At 38.8% G+C, this 27,921-nt stretch overlaps 1 protein-coding gene and 1 pseudogene across 1 annotated transcript in view; one reads left to right on the top strand and one right to left on the bottom strand.

The window, feature by feature from the left end:
* Nucleotides 1–27,921, top strand: part of LOC143433977 (uncharacterized) — a 50,199-nt gene that overhangs the window by 11,394 nt on the left and 10,884 nt on the right. Inside the window, 1 exon segment of the mRNA XM_076928146.1 lies at nucleotides 15,729–15,747. Coding sequence (XP_076784261.1) covers nucleotides 15,729–15,747 — 19 coding nt within the window.
* LOC117696014 (large ribosomal subunit protein eL38 pseudogene) lies at nucleotides 2,595–2,841 on the bottom strand (annotated as a pseudogene).

Genomic DNA, 27,921 nt, shown 5'->3' with positions numbered 1-27,921 from the left:
TGGATCTGTATATGCATTAAGTGGAACTGACTGGGCCATCCTAGTAGGAATATGGAACACATATGTACTAAGGGTGATTTGAACTTTGTATATAGTTTTATGATGTTTTGCTGAAGAATATTGATGCCTTTTGCCCTTGTCTGTAGAGTTCCTTGAAGATAAGGTAAACAGGTTGATGTTAATTGCATTAACAAAGGAAGTTACAGTGAAGCCAGCAAAGCCTTTGGCCTGTGTTTAGTCTCATGATGATTGTTTTGAGCAAGCATAGTAATGTTAGAAAGAAAATAAATATAAAATGTTAGGTCAAAAGAGAAACTTGAACCATGAAGTTGAATGAAGCTAAATTCTGTGATCAATGGTATTAAATGGAATTAAAGGTACGGTGACATTAGGGCAATATTCCATCCGCCTAAACAAATGGATATGAAGTTGGACAAAGGAGAACTGTATCGTATTAGGCATTATTATTACGTAGTTGTTGTTTTCATGTGGACACAAGATTTATCAGTATGTGTGAAATTGACAATTGATGGATTGTGATTACTATTCTGGGTTTTCAATTTGAAATCTACAAGGATATACTTAAGTCTAGGCATGGTGGTACATGCATTAAATCCCAGGAGATCAGAGTCAGGAAGATTTCTGATTCAAATCTTCCTTGTTCAAGTGTTCCTAAAACAGAACAAGTTTTAGGTAAAGAAAAGCTTAGGTACAGGCAAAGTGTTACACATATATTATCCAGTGTTCAGGAGACAAAGCCATGCAGATCTGAGTTCAAGGTTCATCTACAGAGCAAGTTCAAGCACAGCTGAGCTTAGGCAATGAGGTTGTTGAAACCTATAAAGCTGGTGATGATGTAATAGAAGGAGCCATGTTCCAGCTCCAGCAAGCAGAACTCAGCAGCCTTGTGCATGTGGCTCTGGCTTTAGAGGAAAGAATAGAAGGGATGACTGAGACAATTGATGCTGGTTGCCTGTAGTTAGAAAATTAGTGAGGATGAAGAAGAAACGAGCATCACTGAGGCGAAATATTCTGGTGTTTTCAAACAGGAGAAAGAAGTTGTATTCCAGAGGTAGCCAAGGTTTACCTTGTGGTGCAGCTTGACTCAGTCCCCTGTAAGACTCACCCAGGTGACACTGGTTTAAGGCATGAATGTTTCATGCAGTGCAGCTAAGGCTTGGCACCATGAAGGGAGCATGAGAGGAATGCAGTCAAGACTGTTTGTCACAGAAGAACCCAGTGTATTGAAGATGTCAGTCCTGTGGGATGAGCAGAAAGGACAGCAGCAGCAGTTGAGTGGAGTCAAGCAGAACCTAGTGTCCTATAGAGGGAAGAGCTAGAGAGAGACCCAGCTCGTTTTGAGGAGCTGAGAATATCATCTGTGTATCTCACATACTGGAACAAGAAGCTGTAATTTTGAAATTACTTTGGAGACCCCAAGAGTTTTAGATTCCCAAGCTATGGGATACCTTCTCAGGAAAACTACTTTCAGGAAATATAATCAGCCAAAGAGAAAGAATTGTGCTGCAGTGAGCAGGGAAGAAAGGAGTTGGAGATCTGAAGAACACTTTGACATCAGACATGGGGTTGCAGAGTTTGGAGATTTCCTTGCTGGCTTTTGGTCTTCTTTTGTCCCAGTATTTCCTCACATTGGTGATTAGGAATGGTGACCTATATCCTGTGAATTTGGATGTATATTATGTGCTATTTTTTTCAAAGTATAGGGGATTATGGTTACATGATTGGATGAATCTCAGAAGAGACTTTGAACTTTGGACTTTTAACATTTATGAGAGTTCTATAGATTATGGGGACTTTTTACTTTAAACCTCACATATCTTGTATTATGCTATTTTTAAATATGGTCCCCATGAAATCATGTGTTTGTACAATCATAGGGGGGCCAGACAGTGGAATGTGGTAGTATAAATATGTTTGGCTCAGGGAGTGGGAGGAAGTTATTATGAGATGTGGCCTTGTTGGAGGAAGTGCATCACTATGGGGGTGGGCTTTGAAGTTCCACCCAGTGCAGAATGGACTCACCTACTAGCTCCCTGGCAGACAGTCTCTTCCTGGCTGCCTTTGGATCAAGAAGCAAAACTCTCAGCTTCTTTGCCAGCATCATGTTTTCTTGCATGCCTGCCTTGCTTCCTGCTATGATGAAAAAGGACTAAATCTCTGAAAATGTAAGCCAGTCCCAATTAAACTGCTGCTTTTATAAGAGTTGCCTTGTTCATGATTTCTCTTCATAGCAATGGAAACACTAAGATAGAAACCCTGTGTGTGTATTTAATATGGTCAGGTTTTTGCACAATTCTCCAGTCTTCATTATCATGAAAGAATGTGTGCTAGAGTCTAAGCATGCCCCCTGTGACTCAGGAAATACACCCTCAGTCTTAAAAATGCCTCCAGAGTCCTAATCATGCTTTCTGCATCTCAGGACAGGCCCCCTGAGTCTTAAGCATGCCCTCTGTGACTCTGGACAGAGTTTTAAACAGGCTCCCTGTATCACAGGACATGCCCCCATGAGTCTTAAGCACTCCCTCTGTGACTCAGGACATGCCCTTTATACATTTTTTTGGTTTTTCTTTTTTTCAGGGCTTTTAATAGTCATATGAAGGTCTGGTTCATTTCAGCTCCTTCACTGCCAAACCTGGGGGGTAGGGACTGCTTCAGTTTCTCTGCCTTCTCCTTGTCTGTGATGACCAGGGTGTAAAGGTACCTGCTGCAGCGGACCTAGAACTTCAGGTTATCCTTGTTCTTCTTGATCTTGATGGATTTGGCATTTTTCAGCTGAGCTGTGAGCAAAAAGTTCTTGATTTCCTCAAATTTCCAAGGCATGTCGACGGGCGTTCGGGTCTGGCATCCTCACGGGCGAGAATGGAAAACTTTTTTTTTTTTGGTTTTTCAAGATAGTGTTTCTTTGTGTAGCCCTGGCTGTCCTGGAACTCACTCTGTAGACCAGGATGGCCTCAAACTGAGAAATCTACCGGCCTCTGCCTCCCAAGTGCTTGGATTAAAGGCCTGTGCCACCACCACCCAGCTGGTCCTATTCATCTTTAATGCCTGAGATTCTCTCTTCCTGTCCTGTTTTCTGGGTGAACATTACTTGTGTAGTTGTCAGGGCACAGGCAATTTCAATGGCTTGCTCTCAGGGACTTAGCAAGTGCTTAAGTCATTCCCTCCCTTATTCCCTCTATACTAGAGCTTGCCCCCCTGTGTCTCAGGACACACCCTCTGAGTTTTAAGCACACCCACTGTGAATCAGGACATGCCCCCTCAATCTTAAACATGTCCTCTGTGACTCAGGACACACCCACAGAGTCCTAATGGACATGTTTAGTATAATGAAGCCTTTGCACACCTCTGTCGTCTTCATCATTATGAAACTATTCATACTGGACAGTGGTTACATACTTTGCTAAAGCCGTTACAGCATGAGGTCCACTGAGATCCAACACAACTCAATCACAGGACAAGGCAAATGATAAGAATTTATTGTAATGAAGTCACTATTGATAAATCAGGGCCACAAAATTACACTCAGAAGCCCAGCTGCAATACCCTGGCCTCACCCCCACCCTGAACCAGAAAGTTATATAGCATCCAAAACTCAAAACCACAAAGTCCTTTTGCCAAGTTACAGTGACATTTTTCTCCCAATCACTTTTTTTCTATTGTTAATGTATGTCAAATGATACAGAATGTAAGTTGTATGGTCAACACTATCACAGCCATTCGTTCTTTTGTGGTTAGAAACATGTATTATATTTTGAGGAATAAAACAGGAATAATAGAAATCATGGTTAGGGACAGTTGTTTTGCTTTAGGTAATAAAACATGAGTAATAAAAGCTGGTCAGATATTGTTAAGTACACAGGTCCCCTATGACCTGGAATTTAAACTTAGTTTCAGTTTATGATTAAATGAAGGGTGGTGACAAAAAGGCAGTCCTTAGGGCAAGTTTCTTTTGTTTCTTCGCAACATTTGTATGTTATAGGCATATTTGAATATGTAACAGAACACATTGAAGACATAACTTATAAATGTAATCAATGAGATAAAACCTTTTCACAATAAAGTCATCTATGAACATAGAAGAACACATCCTGGAGAGAAATGCTATGAATAAGCAATGTGGTAAAGCCTTGCATGTGGCAGTCATCCTAGAAAATATGAGATAAAGTCATAATGCAAGAAAAACCCCATAAACGTGGTCAATGTGTTAAAGTTGTGTACTTTCTGATATCTTTATAGAAGACTAAACTTTTTAGTAAGTAATGAATCTATTAAAGAGTTTGTATATTACAATAGTCTTTGAGCACCTTCAATAATATCAAAAGTAATCTCTGACTACAAATAATTTGTATGATTTTACCCAACACACATTGAGTTACTCAAGGATATTCATTATGTAGAAAAAAATTGACAATCATTTCAGACTTTACGATGTCTCTCTATTTTGTTTACACTGGTAAACTCATTTGTACATAGGAAGGCCACTGGTTTTTCTTTTTTTTTTAGTTAATCGTGTATCCAACAACTTTGCTGAAAGTGTTTACCAGCTCTGGGAATTGTCTTTGGGAAGTTTTAGTTCACTTGTGCTTACTATCATATCATCTGCAGATTAAGATAATTTTACTTCCTCCTTAAATTTACAATTTAATGTTAAGTTATTTAACATTGTAAAGTGCAATATAGGACTAGTTAACATTACATTGTAAATTGCAGTAAAGGACTAGTTAACATTAAGTTGTAATTTCAATATAGGACTAGTTAACTTAAAATTTTAGATAGTATTTTGAATAGATATGGAGAGAATGGATCACCTTCTCTTCTTTGTGAATTAGTGGAATTAATTAGAATTTCTCTCCATAATTTAATGTTGGCTATATGTGTGCAGTAAAGTGACATTATTACATTTACCTATGTTCCTTGTATCCTTAATCACTCCAAGAACTCTATCATACAGTGGGGTTAAATATTGTCAGAGAATTTTTCATCATCTAAGAGATTACAACTTTTTTTCTTACACTTCAATCACATTATGTTGAACCATCCCTGTACCTCTTGAACGAAGCCTACCTCATTGATCATGGTGAATGATCTTTTGACGTGGTTTCTATTTTATTTTATTTTTGTTTTATTAAATATTTTTACATATTTGATTTTAAAGAAAAATTGGTCTACAATTCTCATTTGTTACTGAGTCTTTATATTGACTGGATATTTGAGCAACCATGGGTTCACAAAACAAATTGGCTAAGGTTTCTTCTATTTCTATATTGTTGACTACTTTGAGGAGTATTCTCATGAACTCCTCTTTGAAACTCTGGTAGGATCCTACCCTAAAATTCATGGCCCTGCCTGGGCAGTGGTGGCGCACGCCTTTAATCCCAGCACTTGGGAGGCAGAGACAGGCGGATTTCTGAGTTCGAGGCCAGTCTGGTCTACAGAGTGAGTTACAGGACAGCCAGGGCTGCACAGACAAACCCTGTCTCAAAAAAAAAAAAAAAAAAAAAAAAAAAAAAAAAACAACAAAAAAAAAATCCATGGCCCTGGGCTCTTTTTGGTGGCAGACTTGTAATGACTTCTCTTTTTCTAGATGTTTAGGCAGTTTGAATTGTTGCCCTTAGTTTGATTTAACTTTAGTAAGAGGAGCCTATTGAGGAAAATTTTACATTATTATTAGAAATTCCAGTTCGATGGAGTTGAGGCTTTTTAAAACTATGTCATTACCATTGTTTAGATTTCTTCATTGTCTGTTATTTTGTCCCCATTTTCATTTTAGATTTAATTAATTTGGATATTCTCCATTTTTTCATAAGGGTTTCACTATCTTGTCTAATAAAAGGCTCAAAGGACCAACTCGATGTTTCATTAAATCTTTGCATTCTTCTCTTTCTATTTTGTTGATTTCAGCCACCAAGTTGATAATTAACTGATGTCTAATCTAGTTTTTCATTGCTTACTTCTTTCTGCTATAGAATGTAAAGCATGCTGCTAAATTGCCAGTATGAGAGCTCTCCAGGTTTTTCATTCATAGTGAGGTGTTCAGCTTCCATGAGTTTGTAAGCTTTGTGTTCTTTCTGGTTTTGTTGATATCCAGCTGTAATTGATGGTGATCTGATAGGATTCATGGTGTTATTTCAATTTTCTTGTATGTATTGAGGTTGGCAGTGTGTCTGAATATGTATTCAGTTTACAAGTAAGTTTCATGAGGTGCTGAGCAGAAGGCATATTCTCCTGTATTTCAATAGAATGTTCTCTAAGTATCAGCTGGACTCATGTTCATGTTGTCAGTTAGGTGGAATATTTTTCTGGTTTTGTGTTGTTGTGTTTTTTTTTGGTGTTCTTGTTTTGTTTTTTGTCTGGAGAATTTGTCCACTGGTGAGGATGTGGTATTGAAATCTTGGAATATGGCTGGGCAGTGGTGGTGCATGCCTTTAATCCCAGCACTTGGGAGGCAGAGGCAGGTGGATTTCTGAGTTTGAGGCTAGCCTGGTCTACAGAGTGAGTTCCAGGACAGCCAGGGCTACACAGAGAAACCCTGTCTCAAAAAAAAAAAAAAAAAAAACCAAAAAAAAAAATCTTGGAATATAAGTGAATGAGTGTTATTATGTGATTTTAACTTTAAAACACTTTCTTTTACAAAGGTTGGTGACCATGTTTTTAAGGTGTAGGTATTGAAACTTGAAATGACATTTTTGGTGATTTTTTTTTCCTTTATGAAATTTGTAGTGTTTTTCTCCAATTCCTTTGATTAATATTGTTTATTAGTTTTTTTTTGCTATATTTTAAAATGACTACAATAGCTCGCTTCTTTCGTCCATCTGCTTGGACTATCTTTTTACATCCATTTACCTTGAATTAATGCCCATTCTTGATGTTGAGCTATATTTTTTCTATGCAACTGAAGTTAGATATTTATTAGCATCTATTCTGTTAGCCTTTGTCTTTTTATTGGTGAACTGTGGTCATTTAAAGAGTCAATGAATGATGGTTGTTAACTCCTTGTATTTTGTTGTTGTTGTTGCTGCTGGTGGTGGTGGTGCTGGTGTTGGGGTATTTGTGTGCTTTCCTTTCTTTTGAAGATAATACAAGATTATTTACTACCTGTGTTTTCATGTGTATTGATAACTTCCTTGGGTTGGATTCTTTGTATATAACCTTGTGTAAGTTTGTATGTGTAGATAGATATTGCTTAAATTTCACTTTAGCATGGACTATCTGATTTTTCCATTAATAGCAATTAAATGTTTTTCTACATATAATAATCTGGGCATCTGTAGTTTCTGCAGCATATATGTTCAAAACCTTCTGATATTTACAGACACCAGTGAGAGGGCATCTGCAATTTCAATAGATCTTCATTTATATATTTCTTGGCTTTTGACCTTGGCAGCTTTTAGTATTCTTTCTTTGTACTGGATGTTTTAATTATTATACAGGAAAGAGACTTCATTTTAGGGTCCATTCTGTTTGGTGTTTTGATGTTTCTTTTACTGTGATATGCAACTTTCCCTTTATGTTAGGAAATATTTCTTCTAAGATTTTGTCATCAATATTTTCTGAGAATTTGATCTAATATTCTTCTTCTTCTAGCCCTAGTATCCTTATGTTTTATCCTTTCATAATGTCCTGGATTTTCTAGATATTTTATGTCAGGAAGTTTTAGATTTAACATTTTCTTTGTGTGATATTTCCATCCCTTCTATTATATCTTCAAGGCATGAGATTTGTCTTCCATCGCTGTATTCTGTTTGTGAGTCTTTCCTCTGTAGTTTCTCTTTGCAGCCCTAAGGTTTTGTTTCCATCTTCCCTCATTTTTTGTTTTCGTTATTGTTTCTATTTCCATTTTTAGCTATTAAACAGTTTTGTTTCCTTCTACTCTTGGTTTTGTTTTTTTTTTTTTTGGCTTTATTTATGAGATTGGTTGGTTTTCTCCACTTTTATGTTTATGTTTTCCTGGCTGTCTTTGAAGTATTTATTGATATCCTCCAATTGTTTGTGTTTTACTGTATTTCTTTAAGTGATTTAGTCATTTTCACTTTAACGGCCTCTATTATCTTCACATAGATGGTTTCAAAGCCTTTTTCTAGTACGTCAGCTATATTGGAATATTTAATACCCTCTTTGGCAACATAAATGGGCTCACACTCATCAACCAGAGGGTAATAAATGTTAGTACTTATTACAGAATCAAGTACCAACATCATGGAATGGAATGTGGCTATCACTTCTAGAAGTGAAAAGGTCCATTTTATGTCAATGTACTTGATATAAAATAGTTTCTTTCCACACAATGAAATTTTTGGTGGGACCCACCATAGGCTCCATGACAGATTCCTTGAAGTATTCAGTTCACATTTAACCCAATGTTTGATTAATGCCATGGTTGTTTTTTTCTCCTTAAATTGGACAAGGAGGCAAGTGAACCACTTTTTAAATAAGTTTCTTTTGTTGAGATGATGGTTTTAATAAGATTGCTTCCAATCACTAACACTGGAGTCACCATTACCAAAAAAAAAAAAAAAAAAAAAAAACTGGTGGTGACAGGGTAATAATTTTATAATTTGCCAGCATGTATTTATTCATGTCAGGTGAATGAAGACAAAGTAGATTGATAAGTATATAATTTGGGAACTTTAGCATAATCCAAGGAATATTGATTTTTCAACTTTGGTGATATAGCCAATGCACTTTCAGTGTTAAGTCAGGTCAGATGATTGAGACACAGGCCATTGGCTGTAGCTGTGTGTGTCATGTTACAGATCACAGAAGCTAACATTGCACATAGTAGCCTGGTCAAAGAGTACTGTATTAATGCCACTTTCCCTTCCAGGAAACCATCTGCTCCTTTTCAAACTCCATGTAGATGTATATTTTTTGAATTATGTTTCCTTTTTTCTTTTTAAATTAAATTTTAATTTTTCTTTTCACATTCCAAAGTTGTCCCCCTTTCCTGGTTCCTCTTCCCTGAGGTCTTCTCCCCATCTTCTTCCTGCTGCCTCTGAGAGGTTTCTCTCCCAGCCACCCAGCAACCAGGACCTCACCTCCACCAGCTTCCCTTTTTCCTGGGGCATCAAGTTTCTACTGGGTTAAGTGCATCCTCTCCCATTTTGAGCAGACAAGGCAGTCCTCTGCTGCACACATGCCCGGGGCCATGAACCATCACCTGTATGATTCTTGGTTTTTGACTTAGACTCTGGAAGCCCAGAAGTGTCCAGGTTAGTTGACACTGTTGTTCTTTCTATGGGTTGCCATCCTCTTTACGTCCTTAAGTCTTTCTGACTCTTCCATATGGAACATTTCACCCTACAATAATACATATATATGGATATAGATAGTTAGGTAGGTAGATAGGTAAAATCAACAAGATAGATAAACATTTAGCCAAACTAATGATATATATATATATATATATATATATATATATATATTCTTTTCCCCAGCATCTTCTCCAAAATGGATCTTATAATATGTCACAAATTAAGGCTCGACAGATACAAGAAGACTGAAATATTCTCATGCTCATGCATCCTATCAAATCTCTACAGATTAATCTAGACTTCAATAATAAAAACATTAGAAAGCCACATACTGAACAACTTTCTACACAATGATAACTTGCTCAGGGAAGAAATAAAGAAATAAAAGACTTTTATTATAAATAAAAGAATTCAATGAGAATGAAGACACAGCATACACAAACTTATGAGACACAATGAAAGCAGTACTAAGACAAAAATTCATAGCACTAAGTGCCCTCATGAACATACCAGAGAGATCCTACACAAGCAACTTAATGGCACACCAGAAAGCTTTAGAACAAAAAGAAGCAAACACACCTAAGAAACATAAACAGTAGGAAATAATCAAACTCAGGGCAGAAATGAACCAATTACAAACAACAAGAACAGTGCACAGAGTCTGGTTCTTTGACAAAATCAACAATATAGAAAAATCCTTAGCCAGATTAACCAGAGGGCACAGAGACAGTATCCAAATTAACAAAATCAGAAAGGGAGACATAACAAGAGAAACTGAGAAAACTTTTGAAAATCATTAGTTCTTTCTACAAACTGGAGAATCTAGATAAAATATGAAGCTAGAGAAATGGATAATTATCTAGACAGATACCATAAACCAAACAAATCAAGATCAGGTAAATTATCCAAACTGTAGTATAACCCCTTAGGAAATCAATACAGGCATTATAAACCTCCTTTCCAATAGAAGGCAAGGGATAGGTAGTATTAGTGCAGAATTCTACCAGACCTTCAAAGAAGAGCTAAGACCAATACACCTTGGACTTTTCCACAAAATAGAAACAGAAGGAAGACTACCTAATTCATTCTATGTTTAGTTGTTTTAAAAGTTAATTATTGGTTTCAAATGCAACACTGCTCTACTCTCTTGTTTTCATTCCCCTTTAATTTCAAGTCATTAAGAATTTCTTTCCATTTGTTTCAACTCCTGCTGATTATTTATTTTTGTTCATAGGAATGTTGCCTGTATCTGAGGCTTGCCTCTTTGTATGTGATTGAGAATTGTTTTGAGCACCCAATCCTTTCTCTTCTGCTCAGTGCTGGAAAGAGTGTCTTGCAACTCTGCCTGACTGGTCCTTGACTAGATAGTGCAAAACAAAAATAATACACTGAGTTAGTTTCCTCCAACCTCTCTGGTTTCTTTGGGTCTTAAAATAAAGAGAGGCCTGTGCAAGAATCAAGTCCTATGACCAACTTTGAAGCAGGGTTAGTCACAGCAAAAAATGGATGGAAAAGGAGGGTAAAAGCTTCCCTGAATTGACAGTGGTTGATATTAGCAAGGAGTTGTGAGGTAATTAATTTTAGATGATCAATAAATATCCTGATTGGTAATTACTTTTGTCTGCACCCTAGGCAATCAAGAATCTGGATTTAAAAACTGAACTTATGTTAAATCAATTTACACTAGTTGCATTATTTCAACCAAAATAGGAAATCTGGGAATCATGAACTGGCCCTGTTTAAAAAGACTATTATTTTCTTGGATTGAAATGTTCAGCCTGAGAGAAAAAGTAAAAATAATATTTGATGTGCTCCAATACAGGATTGTAGACTCTGGATACATGACCATAAAGCCTGGTTCAACTTTGTACAATAATTTTTGGGACTATAATTACATCATTTCTATAGTTTCTCCTGCCTTCCATCATTGTTTAATAAAGATGCCTAAAGCCTGTAGATGAGGAGAAGAAAGGTAGACGGTGCTTCAGGTTCCCGATTTAGTGTCTGGGGAAAAGATCATGAAGGAGAGAGAGAAGAGAGAAGGAAGAAGGCACCATGGGGTCGGTGGATTGTGAGTGTATGGCCAATAGGTCTGGCCTGGGAGTATGAGCAGCCTAGGCAGAACATGGCCCATGATATCTCACAGATATTAACAGGGAAATAGACAAAATAGGAATAGAGGGTTGATATCTGCCCAACTCTGTTGCTTTACTGCTTATTGTAAATACAAAATCTTTTGAGTCTTTTATTTGGTACTTCTATGATTTAAGTGGGGTAAGAAACTCCCAAATAATACCACAACAAAATGGCTGTTATTGTGGTTTGTGTCCAGTGATTGAAATAGAATGGAATGCAAGATGATAGAGGATACTCAGTACTCCTGGCTCTGGTTCTTTCTGGAAAAGGCCATACTGTGCTTTCAGACACCTTTTCTTCAAAGAAGATGAAAGGAAAGGATTGTTCCAGCAACCATTATTAGATGTTGAAGCTGAAACACGAGGTGCTGCTCCCTGGGGTAGCCATGCCTAAAATCTCAGAACCCAACAGACAAGGCTAGATGATCATAAGACCAAGACATAGCTCAGCTACATAATGAATTTAAGGCTAGCCTAAGCTAAATTAAGCCCAGTCCCACTTCCAACTGAAATATGTTTATCCAAAGATGGAAAAATATGTTTTATGCCTCCATTCATATATACATATACCTTTGTAATTAATATTTTCATATTAATATATGAAAACAATATTAATACAATGCTGTGTATAACAGCATTGGAAAAACAAATAGAATCAATAATAATATATTAAAATAACTCTCTGTGTGGGGAAAATGAAGTTTACTTTAGCCTTTGGGTTTTCTATTTGCATCTGTAGTTCATCATTTTCTGTGACATTAACTTAGAAGGGATCTTGATCATCTGTGTCTTCCATAAAATATGATATTAGTGCTCTAAAGTGCACATTATGTAGAACTGACCTAGGGCACATGAGGTGTCAAGCAAATTGGACTCACTGCAAACCCGGGCAAAAGGACATCAGAGGACAGAAAATAAATCCAACCAAAACTTAAGTACTTTTCTTTTTTTCTTTTTTGGTTTTTTGAGACAGGGTTTCTCTGTGTAAGCCTGGCTGTCCTGGAACTCACTCTGTAGACTAGGCTGGCCTCAAACTCAGAAATTTACCTGTCTCTGCCTCCCAAGTGCTGGGATTAAAGGTGTGCACCACCACTGCCAGGCAGTAGTCTTCTAATTTAGTGAAATGCTGAGGAATCTAGTGTCATAGGGTTTTCAGAGACATTAATTCTAAGGTGCAAGATAAGTCAGTGCACCTGGCCAATCCCACTGAAAAGAGAGATGCATTTACTGGGATGATTGGGATTTTGGAGACAGCACACTCCTCACTTGTGTGTGTTACACCAGTCAGTATATCAAGTAGCTCAGAAAGCTGCTAGCTTTCTGTTGGGGGCCCAAACCAGGAGAAAGCTCTGTAACAGGACCAGGCTGCTGTGCAGGCTGTGCTACCAGTGTCATGGTTAGATAGGAATGTTGTTTGGAGCCTTTGGCAGGTGTTTATTGTGAATCATAGATTTTGAATTTTGGAGCAAGGCTCTACCATCAACTCTGTCCATCTATCTTCATTTGAAAAGAAATATCTTGATCTGCTATTCCATTTTAGTAGAAATTGAACATGTGCCAGGAAAATGTTAGTGATCCCCAAAAAGACACACATAGGAGCTGATTTGATGCAACTCACAGCAGGGTCTTTATTCTATCTGAGCTAGCTTTCCCCCATCCCCAATGCACCAGCATCAGCCAAGACTGTTTTGGTGATGGTGGAGCCGCAAGTGTCTGTCAGGGAATGCTTTCTTGTAAGCAGCAAGTTGGGAGTTGTGGGCGGAGCTTAGTTGGGAGGAGTAAGGAGAGAAAGAGAAGGAGTAAGTAGAAAAAGAGGAGGAGAAAGGGAAAAGGGGGAAACGTAGAAGCAGAAGTCCATGTGTTTCTAGCAGTCAAAGATAGTTGGTATATCTAGATTGGGTATTGGGTTACCCCTCTGATTGTATAGGCATCTTGTTACTGAACATTACCAAACATAGAGAGCCTTTGGATGATCTAAGCATTAGAGTCTCACTTTTACTGAGCTCATGTGGATGGTGGGATAGACTGGGTTCAGCCAATCATTGTGGAGACAGCATGGGAGATTTGCAGAGCCATCTCCCACACTGGCATCTCATGGGTGGCAGGTTTGGTGTTTCTGACCACCTGAACAGACTGCTTGAGGTGAGCCTTGTGGGAGTACAGCAACAGCCACTCCTGGCCACAGGCCTAGGCTAGTCAAGAACATGGCAGGGGATTAATAAAAGCCTGATTGAATGCCACCATTTTAAATGTCCCTTGCAATTGGGAGGATGTGTTAAAGCATCTAATTGAAAAGCTGCTGTGGCTTTAACATAATTGGCTGGTGCTGGGAGTCACATCATAAACTTAACTTCACCTCCCCTCCTCATTAGTGGTGGTTAGGCATGGTCTTGTAAACCTAGATGCAGGTTTGTTGGGGGAATAAACTGGAGACCCTGGTATTGTTGAGAGTATAACTTGGAATCTCTAGCCTCCTTTGGGATTAGCCTAAAGATTGAAGCTAGGCTTGGGTTTTGCTGGGGAGGGGGCAACTTGGAAACTAATGCTACGTACCTGGCTTGCCTAGAAGCCTAGTTTCCATTCCTGTACAATGCCCCTGGTATTATTCATGCACCTAGGACTTCCTGGTACAGGTCCTATCATCAAGTGACTAAGAAAGAAATAACTAGGGCCTGCTTTACTAAGGGTTCTGCCTGTTATGCAAACCCCATCAAGAAGTGAACAACTGCAGCATGAAAACATATTTCTGGGACAATCATGAAAGACACCAGTAAAGGGAAATCACCACACTTCAGAGCTTCATGCAGTAGTGATGCTCATGCATTTGTTTGGAAATGTGTGATTATTCATTGAATCATCAGCTATAAACAGTGGGACGGCTTAACTGTCAGAGACTTGGAGACAGAACAATTAGAATACTGTTGAGAGAGACATAAAAGGAAGAAGTATGTGGATAGATTTCTCAAAATGGTCAAAGAATGTAAAGATACTTATGTCCCATGTAAATGCTGATTAAAAGGTAAATTCAGCTGAGTATACACTCAGTAACCAAGTAGTTAGGGTGATCCATTCTGTGAGAAGTCAACTGTGTACATTTTTATGAATCTGTCCTTGTATAAGGGGTAGCTCAATCATTTTAGGCATAATTATAACCTGGTACAATACACAATGGTTTTCCTTTTGGCTGGAATAGTAACATTTAGGCTTTATTATGACATGTTTTTTTTTTTTCAATTGGAAATTAACCATGACAAAGAAGATATGGTTTTGTGTGAAGTTGACATGGGGTAGAGTTAAGATTGCTGTTTTGACTGTTAACTCTATTACATCTGAAATTAATTAATTAATTAAAACCCCCAAAGTGACTTTAATCTGAATCTTAAGAGTGGAAGACACAGCTTTAATCCAGATGTTTGAGCTGAAAAGCCCCAGCTCTAATCTGATCCATTACTTGTACTGCAAGCCTATATAATTACATGGAAGGAGAAGGTTGTGGGAGGAGCTGAGGTGGGAGGAGAAAGAAGAGGAAGAGGAGGAGTAAAGGGAGGAGGAGAAGGAAGGGAAAAAACTAAGGTTGAGACGGAGACTGAGAGAGGGGGACATGGAGGCTGGTGTTCACTTGTCTGTAGCAGTCAAAGGTAGTTGGTATATCTATGTTGGGTACTGGGTTACACCTCTGATTGTAAGGGTATCTTGTTTTTGATCATTAATATATATATATATATATATATATATATATATATATATATATATGCCTTTGGATAATCTAAGCATTAGAGTCTCATTTGTACTGAGCCCAAGTTGTTTGTGGGATGATCTGGGCAATTCCCAGCCTTGAAGAGACAGAGTGGAAGATTGGCAGAGCCATCTCCCACGCTGGTGTCCAGTGGGGTGCAGGGCTGGTGTTTCTGACTGCTGGTTTCTGGCTGGCCATGCAATATGGGGGCTGAGCTGGACAGAGATGCTGCAGCTTAGCCAGTTGGCTTAACCAGTGGCTGCTTTGAAATAATTAAAATAATTACTACAACAGAAGGCATTCACTCTTTAGCTGCTTCCTCTCAACTTGATAGCAAGCCCATTCCTTCACTGACATTAGGGCCACCTTGTTTGAAATTCCAGGTAAGTTCTGGAGTCAGGTCCTGGTAAGGGCAGGATCATTGCTCTCAGAGGGGAGGAGCAGGCAGCTGAACAACCAGAGCTGGAATGCTGGGTTCTCCCCCAGGGCTGGATGGGGTGAGGTTCCTCTTGAAGACAGAAACAAATGCTAATGGAGTGCAAACCCCTCCTGAGCTCTGGAAAAGGTCTGACACTGGTCTGGAAGCACACTTTAACCTTCAGGAGTGGTAAGACTCACTGGCCAATCAAGGCTTACAGACAGACCTGCCAATCAGACAAGGAGGTGGGTTCTTCTGGGTATCATTCTGCAAGTTCGATGTTCCTGTTCAGGCTTGAATGGTCATCTGTTACCTGCTCTCAGCTCTGCTGTGGGTGCTGTGTGGAGACCTCTGGGAAGCTCTGAAATCGAGTCAGGGTGAGCATAGGGTCACTGCCCACAATGGGTAGGAGCAGGTGGCTGAGCAGTGGGAGCTGGGGTGCTGGGTCCTCTCTGGGGCTGCATGGGAAGCATCAGCCAGATGTGACCACCTGTGAGGTCCCTGGTGATGCTCCTCATCTGTTAGATCAGGAGGTGACCTCTGAGTAACGTCACTATCATGGCTGATTCTGAATCTGCCCAAAACATTTGGACCAGTTGCTTTCTTGTAGAAACATGGGTGGTTTCTCTGACTCTGCAGCACATATGTCCAAACCATTTTGTCTTTTATACAATACATTAGAAAGACAGGCATAAACCTCATAGATCTGCTTTCATACATTACTTCTTTTTGTTTTGTTTTGTTAATTTTTTTCTGTTGCAATTTTTTTATGTTGCTTTACTTTTTACGTTTAGTGTTTGATTATTATGTGGTAAAGGGACTTTTTTCTCCCAGTATATTGGGTGTTTTGGATGCTTCTTTTACATTAACAGGTATCTTCTTTGGTTTAGGAAAATTTTCCTTTACTGTTTCATTGAAAATATTTTCTAGAGCTTTGGGCTGATATTCTTCTTCCTCTATTCCAGTCATTTGTAGTTTTTCCCTTTTCATATGTTGCAGAATTCCTGATTGTTTATTGCCAGGAAACTTTTTGATTTCACATTGTTTTGACCAATGTATCCATTTTGTCCTATTCATCTTTAATGTCTGAGACTCTCTCTTCCTTTCCTGTTCCACAGAACAGGACCTTGTCTCTGTAGTTGTCAGTGCACAAAAGTAATCTGTGACTACAAATAATTTGTATGATCTTACCCAACACACATTGAGTTACTCAAGGTTATTCATTATGTAGAACAAAAATTTCACAAGCGTCAATTATTAGTTTAAGGCATAGATGTTAAAACTTAAAATGTCATTTTTGGTGATTTTTTCCTTTAAGAAATTTGTAGTGTTTTTCTCCAATTGTTTTGATTAACTTTGTTTAAAATTTATTTTGCTGTATTTTAAAATGGCCACACCAGCTTGCTCCTTTGGTCCATCTGCTTGGAGTATCTTTTTACATCCATTTACCTTGAATTAATGCTTATTCTTGATGTTGAGCTATATTTCTTCTATGCAATTGAAGTTAGATTTTTATTAGCATCAATTCTGTTAGCCTTTGTCTTTTTATTGGTGAACTGTGGTCATTGATACTGAGAGAGTCAATGAACAGTGATTGTTAACTCCTTGTATTTTGTTGTTGTTGCTGCTGCTGCTGCTTGTGCTGGTGTTGGGGTATTTGTGTGCTTTTATTTTCTTTTGAAGATAATACAAGATTATTTACTACCTGTGTTTTCATGTGTATTGTTAACTTCCTTGGGTTGGATTCTTTGTATATAACTTTGTGTAAGTTTGTATGTGTAGATAGATATTGTTTAAATTTGATTTTAACATGGACTATCTGATTTTTTCCATTAATAACGATTACACTTTTTTCTACATATAATAATCTTGGTATCTGTAGTTTGTGCAGCATATATGTCCAAGCCCTGCTGACATTTACAGACTCCAGTGAGATGTCATCTGCAATTTTAACAGATCTTCATTTATATGTTTCTTGGCTTTTGACCTCTGCAGCTTTTAGTATTCTTTCCTTGTACTGGATATTTTGATAATTTTAAAAAGAAAGAGACTTCATTTTAGGGCTATTCTGTTTGGTGTTTTGATGATTCTTTTACTGTGATAGGCACTTCCCTCCTTATGTTAGGAAATTTTTCTTCTAAAATTTTGTCATCAATATTTTCTGAGAATTTGATCTAATATTCTTCCTCTAGTCCTAGTATCCTTATGTTTTATCCTTTCACAATGTCCTAGATTTTCTGGATATTTTATGTCAGGAAGTTTTAGATTTAACATTTCCTTTGTGTGATATTTCCATCCCTTCTATTGTATCTTCAATGCTTGAAATTTGTCTTCCATCTCTGTATTCTGTTTGTGAGTCTTTCCTTTGTAGTTCCTCTTTGCAGTCCTAAGGTTTTGTTTCCATTATTCCCTCAGTTTGTGTTTTTGTTGTTGTTTTCTTTCCACTTTTAGGTAGTCAACAGTTTTTGTTTCCTTCTACTCTTGGTTTGTTTTTTTTGGATTTATTTATAAGATTGGTTGGTTTTATCCTCTTTTTTGTTTAGGTTTTCCTGGCAGTCTTTGAGGTATTTATTATTGTTTGTGTTTTATTGTATTTCTTTAATTTAGTCATTTTCACTTTAAGGGCCTCTATTATCTTCACATAGATGTTTTCAAAGTCTTTTTCTAGTACGCAGATGTGGGTCCCTTGTTCCAGAGGGTGTCCCACCATAATCTCTGGCCCAGCTCAGGACAGGGTGTGAGCAGGGAGGGGAGATCACTTGCCTCGATTGCTGCCTCTGCTGAGTTTCCACTGTTGCTGCCCAGTCACTCCCAGGCACTGCACCTGTCTCCATGCTGAGCTGAGCTGGCCCAGGCTGGGAAGATCAGGAGCTGGCTAGCTGGCACTGAGGCAGCTTGGTGTCCAAGGCAGGTTCTGGGAGAGCAGATCTCTTCCCAAGCTCTTGTGACAGAAACTCTTGGACACCAGGATGATTCTTGTGCACTTTACTTCCCCAGAATAGAGCCCTTATATACACTTTTGGGATGGGTTATGGTCAGTCAACAGATAATGCCTATTGGCTTGGTCTGAGAGTTTGGAGATACCTCATTTACATGTGGGAGAGCCTGAGGCACTGTTTCTTATGACTGATGGCCATAGACCTCTCTGTGGGCTCTGGAGGGCTGAAGCTAAATGAAAAGAACCAGGGCCTGGGAGCAGAGCAGAACACCTGCCTTCCAATAAAGGTCTGGGGTTCAAGGCTTATACTCTACCAGGCACCCAGCTACTTCTCACAGCCCACCTCCGCACAGGCAAAAATGAACAAATCAGAAACAAAGAGAACAGTACAGAGACTCAACAAAACCAAGAGCTGGTTCTTTGACAAAATCGACAAGATAGATAAACCCTTAGCCAGACTAACCAGAAGGCACAGAGACAGTATCCAAATTAACAAGATTAGAAGTGAAAAGAGAGACATAACAAGAGAAACTGAGGAAATTGTTAAAAAATCATGAGTTCTTTCTCTAAACTGGAAAATCTAGATGAAATGTGTAGCTAGAGAAAAGGATAATTATCTAGACAGATACCATAAACCAAAATTAAATCAAATTCAGGTAAATTATCTAAACTGTAGTATTACCCCTTAGGAAATCAAAGCAGGCATTATAAACCTCCTGTCCAAGAGAAGGCAAGGGCTAGGTAGTATTAGTGCAGAATTCTACCAGACCTTCAAAGAAGAGCTAAAACCAATACACCTTGGACTATTCCACAAAATAGAAACAGAAGAAGTGCTACCAAATTCATTCTACATATATTTGTTTTAAAAGTCAATTACTGATTTCAAATCCAACACTGCTATACTCTCTTGTTGGTTCTCATTCCCTTTCAATCCCAAGTCATTAAGAATTACTTTCCAGGCTGGAGAGATGGCTCAGTGGTTAAGAGCATTGACTGCTCTTCCAGAGGTCCTGAGTTCAATCCCAGCAACCACATGGTGGCTCACAACCATCTGTAATGGGATCCAATACCCTCTTCTGGTGTGTCAGAAGACAGGAACAGTGTACTCATACATAAAATAAATAAATATTTTTTTTAAAAATAATTTTCCATTTTTAAACTTCTGCTTATTATTTATTGCTGTTCATAGGAATGTTGCCTGTAGCTGAGGCTTGCCTTTGTATGTAATTGAATATTGCTTTGAGCACCCAATCCTTTCTCTGCTGCTCAGTGCTGAAAGAATGTTGTTTGGAGCTTTTGGCAGGTGTTTATTGTGAATCATAGATTTTGAATATTGGAGCAAGTCTCTACCATCAACTCTATCCAACTATCTTCCCTCGAAAAGAAATATCTTGGCCTGCTATGCCATCTTAGTAGAAATTGAACATGTCATGCCAGGGAAATGTTAGTGATCCCCAAAAAGACACACACAGGAGCTGATCTGATGCAACTCACAGCAGGGTCTTTATTCTATTTGAGGTAGGTTGCCCCATCCTCAATTCACCAGCATCAGCCAAGACTGTTTTGGTGATGGTGGAGCCCCAAATGTCTATGTGGAAAGGATTTGTTGTAAGCAGCAAGTGGGGAGTATGTATGGAAGCATGTACTTGGAAAGCTGCTGTGAACTTTAATATAATTGGCTGGTGCTGGGTGTCACATCATAAACTTCACTTCTCTTCTGCATTAGAGGTTGTTAGGCATGGGTTTGTAACCTAAGGTGCAGGTTTGTTGGGGGAATAACCTGGAGACCCTGGTATTGTTGAGGTTGTAACTTGAAAATTCTAGTCTTGTTTGGGATTAGCCTAGAGAGTGGAGCTAGGCTTGGGTTTTGCTGGGGATGGGGCAACTTGGAAACTAATGCTAGGTACCTGAGTTGCCTAGAAGCCTAGTTTCTATTCCTGTACAATGCACGTGGTATTATTCATGAACCTAGGACTTCCTGGTACAGGCCCTATCATCAAGTGACGAAGGAAGAAATAACTAGGTCCTGCTTTACTAAAGGTTCTGCCTGTTATCAGGCCCCATCCAAAAGTGAACAATTGCAGCATGAATACATGTTTCTGGGACAATCCTGAAAGACACCAGTAAAGGGAAATCACCACAGTTCAGAGTTTCATGCAGTAGTCATGCTCATGCATTTGTTTGGAAATGTGTGATTATTCATTGAATCATCAGCTATAAACAGTGGGACGGCTTAATTGTCAGAGACTTGGAGACAGAACGATTAGAATATTGTTGAGAGAGACATAAAAGGAAAAAGTATGGGGATAGATCTCTCAAAATGATCAAAGAAGCCCAGCAGTGGTGGCGCATGCCTTTAATCCCAATACTTGGGAGGCAGAGGCAGGGGGATGACGGTGATAGAAAAACAATCAATAATCAATGCTGATCTATAATCAATAATCAATAAATGGTAATCAATACTTATCGATATGGACGCAGAGGCAGGGGGAGGATAGTGACGGAATAATGATCAATAATCAATGCTGATCAATAATCAATAAGTGGTAATCCATAATTATTAATAATAATTGATAACCAATAATGATCAATAACTGGTGGCGCACATTTTTAATCCCAGCATTTAGGAGGCAGAGGCAGAGGCAGGTGGATGAAGGTGATGGAATAACGATTAATCATCATGTAAATCAATAATCAATACTAATCAATGGTCAATAATTAAGACTAGTCAATAACCAAAAGTGATCAATAGTCATGATAATCAGTAATCGACAGTGTCCCATGTAAATGCTGATCAAAACTTAAGTTCAACTGAGAATACACTCAGTAATCAAGTAGTTAGGGTGATCTATTCTGTGGGAAGTCAGCTGTGTCCTCAGCTATATCTGTCATTTTCCAATGGGACCATGAACATAGTGGCCATGGTGGACACAGTGGGGTTTATTCATGGGTACAACAGTAGTGTCGTCTTCTCACCAAGCCTGACATGGCCACATCTGCTGGTGAGTTCCAGATCTACCAGCAATAGAGACCAACACTGAGCCCTAGATATGGAACTATATCCTGTGTTGACCAGCCAGTGACTTGGTGGCAGGTTGACTACATCGGATCATTTCTCTTGGACAAAGGACAAAGCTTTCTTCTTCCTGGAATAGATACATATTCTGCTTATGATTTTGACTTTCATGCACATATTGCTTCTGCCAAATCCATGATCCATGGACACACTGAGTGCCTCATTCACCACAATCACATTCCACACAGTATTGCTTCTGACCAAGGAACTCATTTCACAGCAGAGAAGTGAGACAGTGGGCCAATGATCATGGATTCTAATGGTATTAATTACCATTAATACTATAGTCCTTGTTACCCTGAAGGTGTTGAACTGATAGTAAAATACAATGACCTTTAGAAGACACTTTTACACAGCCAGTTATGGGACAGTCACCTGGAGACCTGGGCAGGGTCCTCGCCTGTATACATTTTGAAGCAGATTTCAGTATTTGATACAGTTTCTCTCACAGACAAGATCCATGAAGGTCACAGGCCACAAGTCTCAGTGGAACTCAGCTCAAAATGCAGGGCTCCCTTTATCAGCAGGGCTTCCATTTCTCTGCCTGACTTTGTCTGGAGAATGTCACTGAACACAGGTGGCTGTCCTTATCTAATGAATGTCCTTCTGCAGAGCTGCTTAAACTCAGCACACAAGTCACATCCTGGATTCCCTATGCACATGAAGCACATGTATCTGCTGCATTATAAGAAAACACAGTTGAAGTTCAAGGGCGTGACATAGGAAACCAGAATAATTCTAAAAATCTGTGCATTTGATGGCAGAAGCATGTACATCACATTTAAATCAGGGAGCATGCATGACTAGGGTAATGAAGGACACACTCTGTTATTGAGAAGTTCTCTTTGATAATGAGATGGTGTTCTATATTTGGTAAATATAGGTTTTAGATTTTACCTCAGTATTTAATAAGGTTGTTCAGTTTTCCTCAGCTGTATATAGACCCTGCCATGCTGAAGTATCCCATGGACTTTTCTTTCATTTGGGATATTGAGATACTTCTATATATGACAAAGAGAATCAGGAGTGAGAATTTATTTTCTAAATAACATTTCACAAGATCAAACATAATTTTTGAGGACTCTTGTCCCTTCACTTGCTAAAGAGACACACTGCATTTTGAAAGTGATCATACTTTAGATATGCCTGCTTAAGATTACATGTTTAGCAAAATCAACTTCTGTTGACTTTCTGTTAAGTTCCATCAAAATTTCTTGTCTAGGTTATCACTTGACCTTAGTGAACATTACTCGATATCCTTGCTTGGACTGAGCGTGATTTCCCTTGGAAGTTCTGAGGGAATCATCCCTGTATTCTGACTCTCCTCAATGTAGAGTGGACACAGGATAGGATAAAATTAGATTACAGCCAGTTTGTCATAAATGTTGATTTGAAGACAGATACTTTAATCCCATAGGTATTTCCCAAAACCTTTATGATTTAAGTGCCTTAAATACTTCATTTATTTTTTCAGAACTTCCAACGGCTTTGTATGTTTTCTTTTCTTCTCATTTAGGAAAGTTTCATCGTAATCTATACATAACTCCTTCTTTATTGAAACCATTTACATCTTTGGGTCATTCTAACATTATATAAATGTTTATAAAACATACAATAGGCTTAACAGAAAATTTACAATCTATTGTGAGAATATTTATCAAGGGGTGGGAAATAAGCAGTTTATATCCCCTCTTTCTAAGTTCTCACTGGCAATGCATTTCAAAATTGTCATAGTTCACCATAGGATAACAGTGAAATAATTGGTTTTACATATAGAAAAATTGACAAAGTGTTTCTTCTGAGACTGTAGACATCCTGCAATCAGTCACATTAAAAATACTATACTCAGTAGTTCTGGAGACAAATTTACATTACCTAAATAGTTATTACCCTTCCAAGTTGTACAAATACTGGCCAGCCATGTCATGGGATTTTTTTGATAGAGGTTTAATAACCTTTAAAAAGCCCTGGTGTGATTATTTTAATTCAACAAAGCTGATGGTATGAAAATGGCTGTGGTTTAATTTAGAAGATTAGCCCTGTGCTGGATCTTCCTATCTTTGTATATTTATCTGATTTTGAAGAGGTTTCACTAGATATAAATATCTTTTAAATTATTAACTTGTTTATGCCTGCATAAAATTTAAATTATGTATGTATCATAATTAAAAACATAGATATGTTAGTCTAGTATGAATGAGGACAATGTCCAGTATTAATAACGTCTTCTGGTCTAGGAGTAGTAAACTCTTTAAAACATGTTACCCATTCCAAGGAAAGATTCAGAACCATATTATCATTTTATATTTATTGTACCTGTGTGGATGGATATGTTGATTAAATATATTTTTGTCCTTTCATATCAATTTTTAAGTTTATTTTCATTATGAACAAAATGAACTAGGGTCAAGTTAACAAGTTTAATTTACTTGTAATTCATTTGCTATTAAGTACATCATGTGAATAACAAACCATGTCTCATGTGTATATTCTACATGTAATTAATAAAAAAAAATTTATAAGCCATGACTTTGTGTCTATTGATTGTCTGGGATTCCTGTTTCAGAATTTTCATTGTCAAGTGAAAGCTTCACATAGAAATCTTTAGTAAGCATATTTTTAGGATAGGAATAAAGTAAACCAGACATGTCTAAAGCAGAAGAATACTGAAGCACATTTTATCTCAGAGGAAACTTAACTGCAGAAATAGCTGACAGTGAGACCAAGCATAGGGTAGCATAAATGTTCTTTGCTGGCAGCAGGCTGTGTGGCTCTTGGCAACTTATCCTTTGATTATCTGTGGGGTTCTGTGAATATCAAAGTTATTGTTTCCTCTGTTAGCATGCTAGTTTTAGAGGCAAATGGCTGGACAAACTTTAGGTTCTTTTGAGAAGCCTTTCCCTAAGTAAGAGAGAAGCTATCAGAATAAGAATAAAAGAAACCATTAACATATGAAATGAATACCTTGTAGGCCTGATATTTCTTCTTTGTGTAATAGGGATAATATTGACTCAGTAGGGTCATCAAGAATAATGGTGGCCACCACAACCTTAACCCTGAGCCTAACCCAATCCTAACCCTCACCTCTTAATTTCCTAACCTCCTAAACCTAATTCTAAGAACACTTATCCTAATCCTAACCATGACTGTCTAATCCCCTAACCCTAACTCAAACCCTGCTTGCTGTGGGGCATATTTCTTAATTACAACTTTTGAAGTGAGAAACCCTTTATTAATCTTGTTCTTTTGAGATGTTCAGATCCATCTTTAATCTGGGCTATAGATTCTTTTGAAAACCTACATATATAAAGGACTTCAAATAGGGTGGTGTTTTGTTTTTTGTACTTGCCCTACTTTTTTTTTTTTTTACAAAACAAAGGTGATTCGTTTGTTTATTCATGTTTTAAAACTGGTATTAGTAAGTACTTATTTCAGCCTGGTGGTGGTGGCACACACCTTTAAATGCAGCACTTGGGAGGCAGAGGCAGGTGGATTTCTGAGTTCGAGGCCAGCCTGGTCTACAGAGTGAGTTTAAGGACAGCCAGGGATACAAAGAGAAACCCTGTCTCAAAAAACCAAAATAATAATAATAACAATTACTCTTTGGTGCCAGGTGTGGTGGTGCCTGAATTCCAATGCTCCAATGCTTTGGAGGAGAAGTCAGGAGAGCTTGAGGTCAGTGAGCTTGAGGTCAGCCTGGGCCCATAATTAGTTTTAGGGTAACCTACACTTCAGCAGTCAATGCTAACCAATAATCAATAATCAATTGTAATCAATAGCCAATAATGATTAATAATTGATGGCGCATGCCTTTAATCCCAGCACTTGGGAGGCAGAGGCAGGCAGATTTCTAAGTTCAAGGCCTGCCTGGTCTACACAGTGTGTTCCAGGACAGTCAGGGCTACACAGAGATGGTGGTTGGCCTGAGACTACATTTCCCATAAGAACTAGTGCCAAGATGGCTGTCGGAGAACTAACTGCTTATGCCTAGCAAACTCAATCCAAGATGGCGGCCGGCTTTCAAACTACATATTCCATAATGTCATGAGGAAAAAGCAACATGGCGTCTGGCCAGAGACTACATTTCCCATGAAGGCTTGGGGCCAGCGCACACACCAGGTGTTTGGAGATCCCCTTGGAGCCGATTGCCTTCACCACCAGCCCAGAGACCTCTGCTGCCACTGTTGCGGTGATCCAGGAGGATCACAGGGGTGCGAATGACATCAGTGGGCTTCTTCTGAAATCACAAACCGTGGGACGCGATCCAATAGCCGCTGCCAAAGAATGGGGAGATGACGGGAGCTTCCAGGTACAGTGTCAGGCAGGTGGAAGCAGATGTTTCGGGCTACCAGTGACCGTGTGGAGGCCCCTGTGAATCTGAGGCTGGGGGATGACTGGAGCTTCCTCCAATTACTGGCTGGCGGACCTATGGACATACCCCCAGACTTGTATAAAGGAGAACTGTATTGTGTTGTGCATTATTATTGAAAGACCCCCAGAAGGGGAGACCCTCACTCTAGTCTTGAGAGATGGAGGCCAGCAAACAGAAAGAGGCTTTATTTCAGGAATCAGCCAGGCTGAGGTCAAGATTCATAATGAGGGGTGTTGATATCCAGGCCAGGGGGAGAAGGGAATTTAAATGGAAAAACCACAAACCAGGGTGGTGAATGGGAAATCAAGGAAGAACATCATAAAAATAGTGAAAAGTCCCAACCCATTATTCAGTCGGTCATGTAGGAAACATCCTGTACATATTTTTCTCAAGAATGTAATCTTGCTCAACCATCTACTTTGTGGTCAGCCAGTTCCAGGAACGACCCAGCTGACCTGTGATTTTAGTTCTGCTTTCTTTGTGGTCAACTGGTTCCTAGAACTTGGAGCTAATGAACCGGCTGGCCTACATGCTTGGCTCAGCTCTAGGGGTCATAAAAATTTCCCATACCCTTTATAAATTTTTATATCTTTCAATTTTCACCTGGTTATCATTTTCATGAGGACACAAGGGTCACCAGTGTTTGTGAAACTGACCATTGATGGACTGTGATTACTATTCTGGGCTTTCATTTTAAGATCTAAAATAAAGTACTTAAGTACAAGCATGGAGGTACATGCCTTAAATCCCAGGAGATGAGCATCAAGCAGATCTCTGATTCAATCATCCTGGTACAGAACAAGTTTTAGGTAAAGAAAAGCTTAGATACACTCAAAGTGTTATACATGTATTACCCAGCATTCATGAGACAGAGCCATGTAGATCTGAGTTCAAGGTTCATCTACAGAGCAAGTTCAAGCACAGCAAACTTAGGCAGTGAACTTGTTGAAAAATATAAAGCTGGTGATGATGTAATAGAAGGGGCCATGTTCCAGCCCCAGCAAGCAGAGGAACGCAGCAGCTTTGTCCATGTGGCTCTGGGAGGAAAGAATAGAAGGGATAACTGAGACAATTGACGGTGGTTGGCTGTAGTTAAAAAAAAATAGTGGGGATGAAGAAGAAACCAGCATCACTGAGGTGAAATCTTCTGGTGAGTGTTTTCTAAGAGGACAAAGAAGCTGTGTTCCAGAGATAGCCAAGGTTGTCCCTTGTTGTGCACCTGGAGTTGATCATGTGTGAGAATCACCCAGGTGGTATTGGTTTTAAAGGCATAAATGAATCTGTCATGCAGAGCAGCTAAGGCTTGGCATGGTGAAGGGAGTGTATAAGAGGAACACAGTGAATCTCAGTTGCAGGGGAAGAACCCAGCATATTGAAGATGCCAGTCCCATGGGATGAGCAGAAAGAACAGCAGCAGCAGTAAAATGGAATTAAGCAGAACCTAGCGTGCTACAGAGGGAAGAGCTGCTGAAGTGACCCAATCTCTTGTGTGGATCCCAGATACTAGAATAAGAAACTGTAATATTGAAGTTACCTTTGAAACCCTAATATTTTGAGATTCCAGAGCTGTGGGGTACCTGCTCAGGAAAACAGTTTCAGACAGTGCAGTAACAGATAGTGTGGCAGGTCTTTGGACAAACTACCTTTTCTACTGCTATGCATGGCTTGTGCTTGAACAGGAACATGTTTCAATAATAAGGACCTCAGGCACAAAGATGAGTATGTACAGCCCAATCAGTTCTGTTTTAGAGAGTGCACAAAGTCCACTTGAGCAAATATCTTATGAGAAGCCCTCCTTGTCAACAGCCAGTCAAGGTACAACTGCAGGGTTAAGCTACATATTGATAACTAATACACCTTACAAAGAAAAAGTTAGTCTACCCATCATGGTTGTCAGTTGATTTTGTCCCTTTGATTGGTTCCTTCAGATTATGCCAGTCATGTAGTTTTTAAAATATTAAGCTGCAGACCTGT

Source organism: Arvicanthis niloticus, assembly GCF_011762505.2.
Source record: "Arvicanthis niloticus isolate mArvNil1 chromosome Y unlocalized genomic scaffold, mArvNil1.pat.X SUPER_Y_unloc_2, whole genome shotgun sequence".
Lineage (NCBI taxonomy): Eukaryota > Metazoa > Chordata > Mammalia > Rodentia > Muridae > Arvicanthis > Arvicanthis niloticus.
Note: the sequence above shows the minus strand (reverse complement) of the source record. Positions and strands in the feature narration are given on the sequence as shown.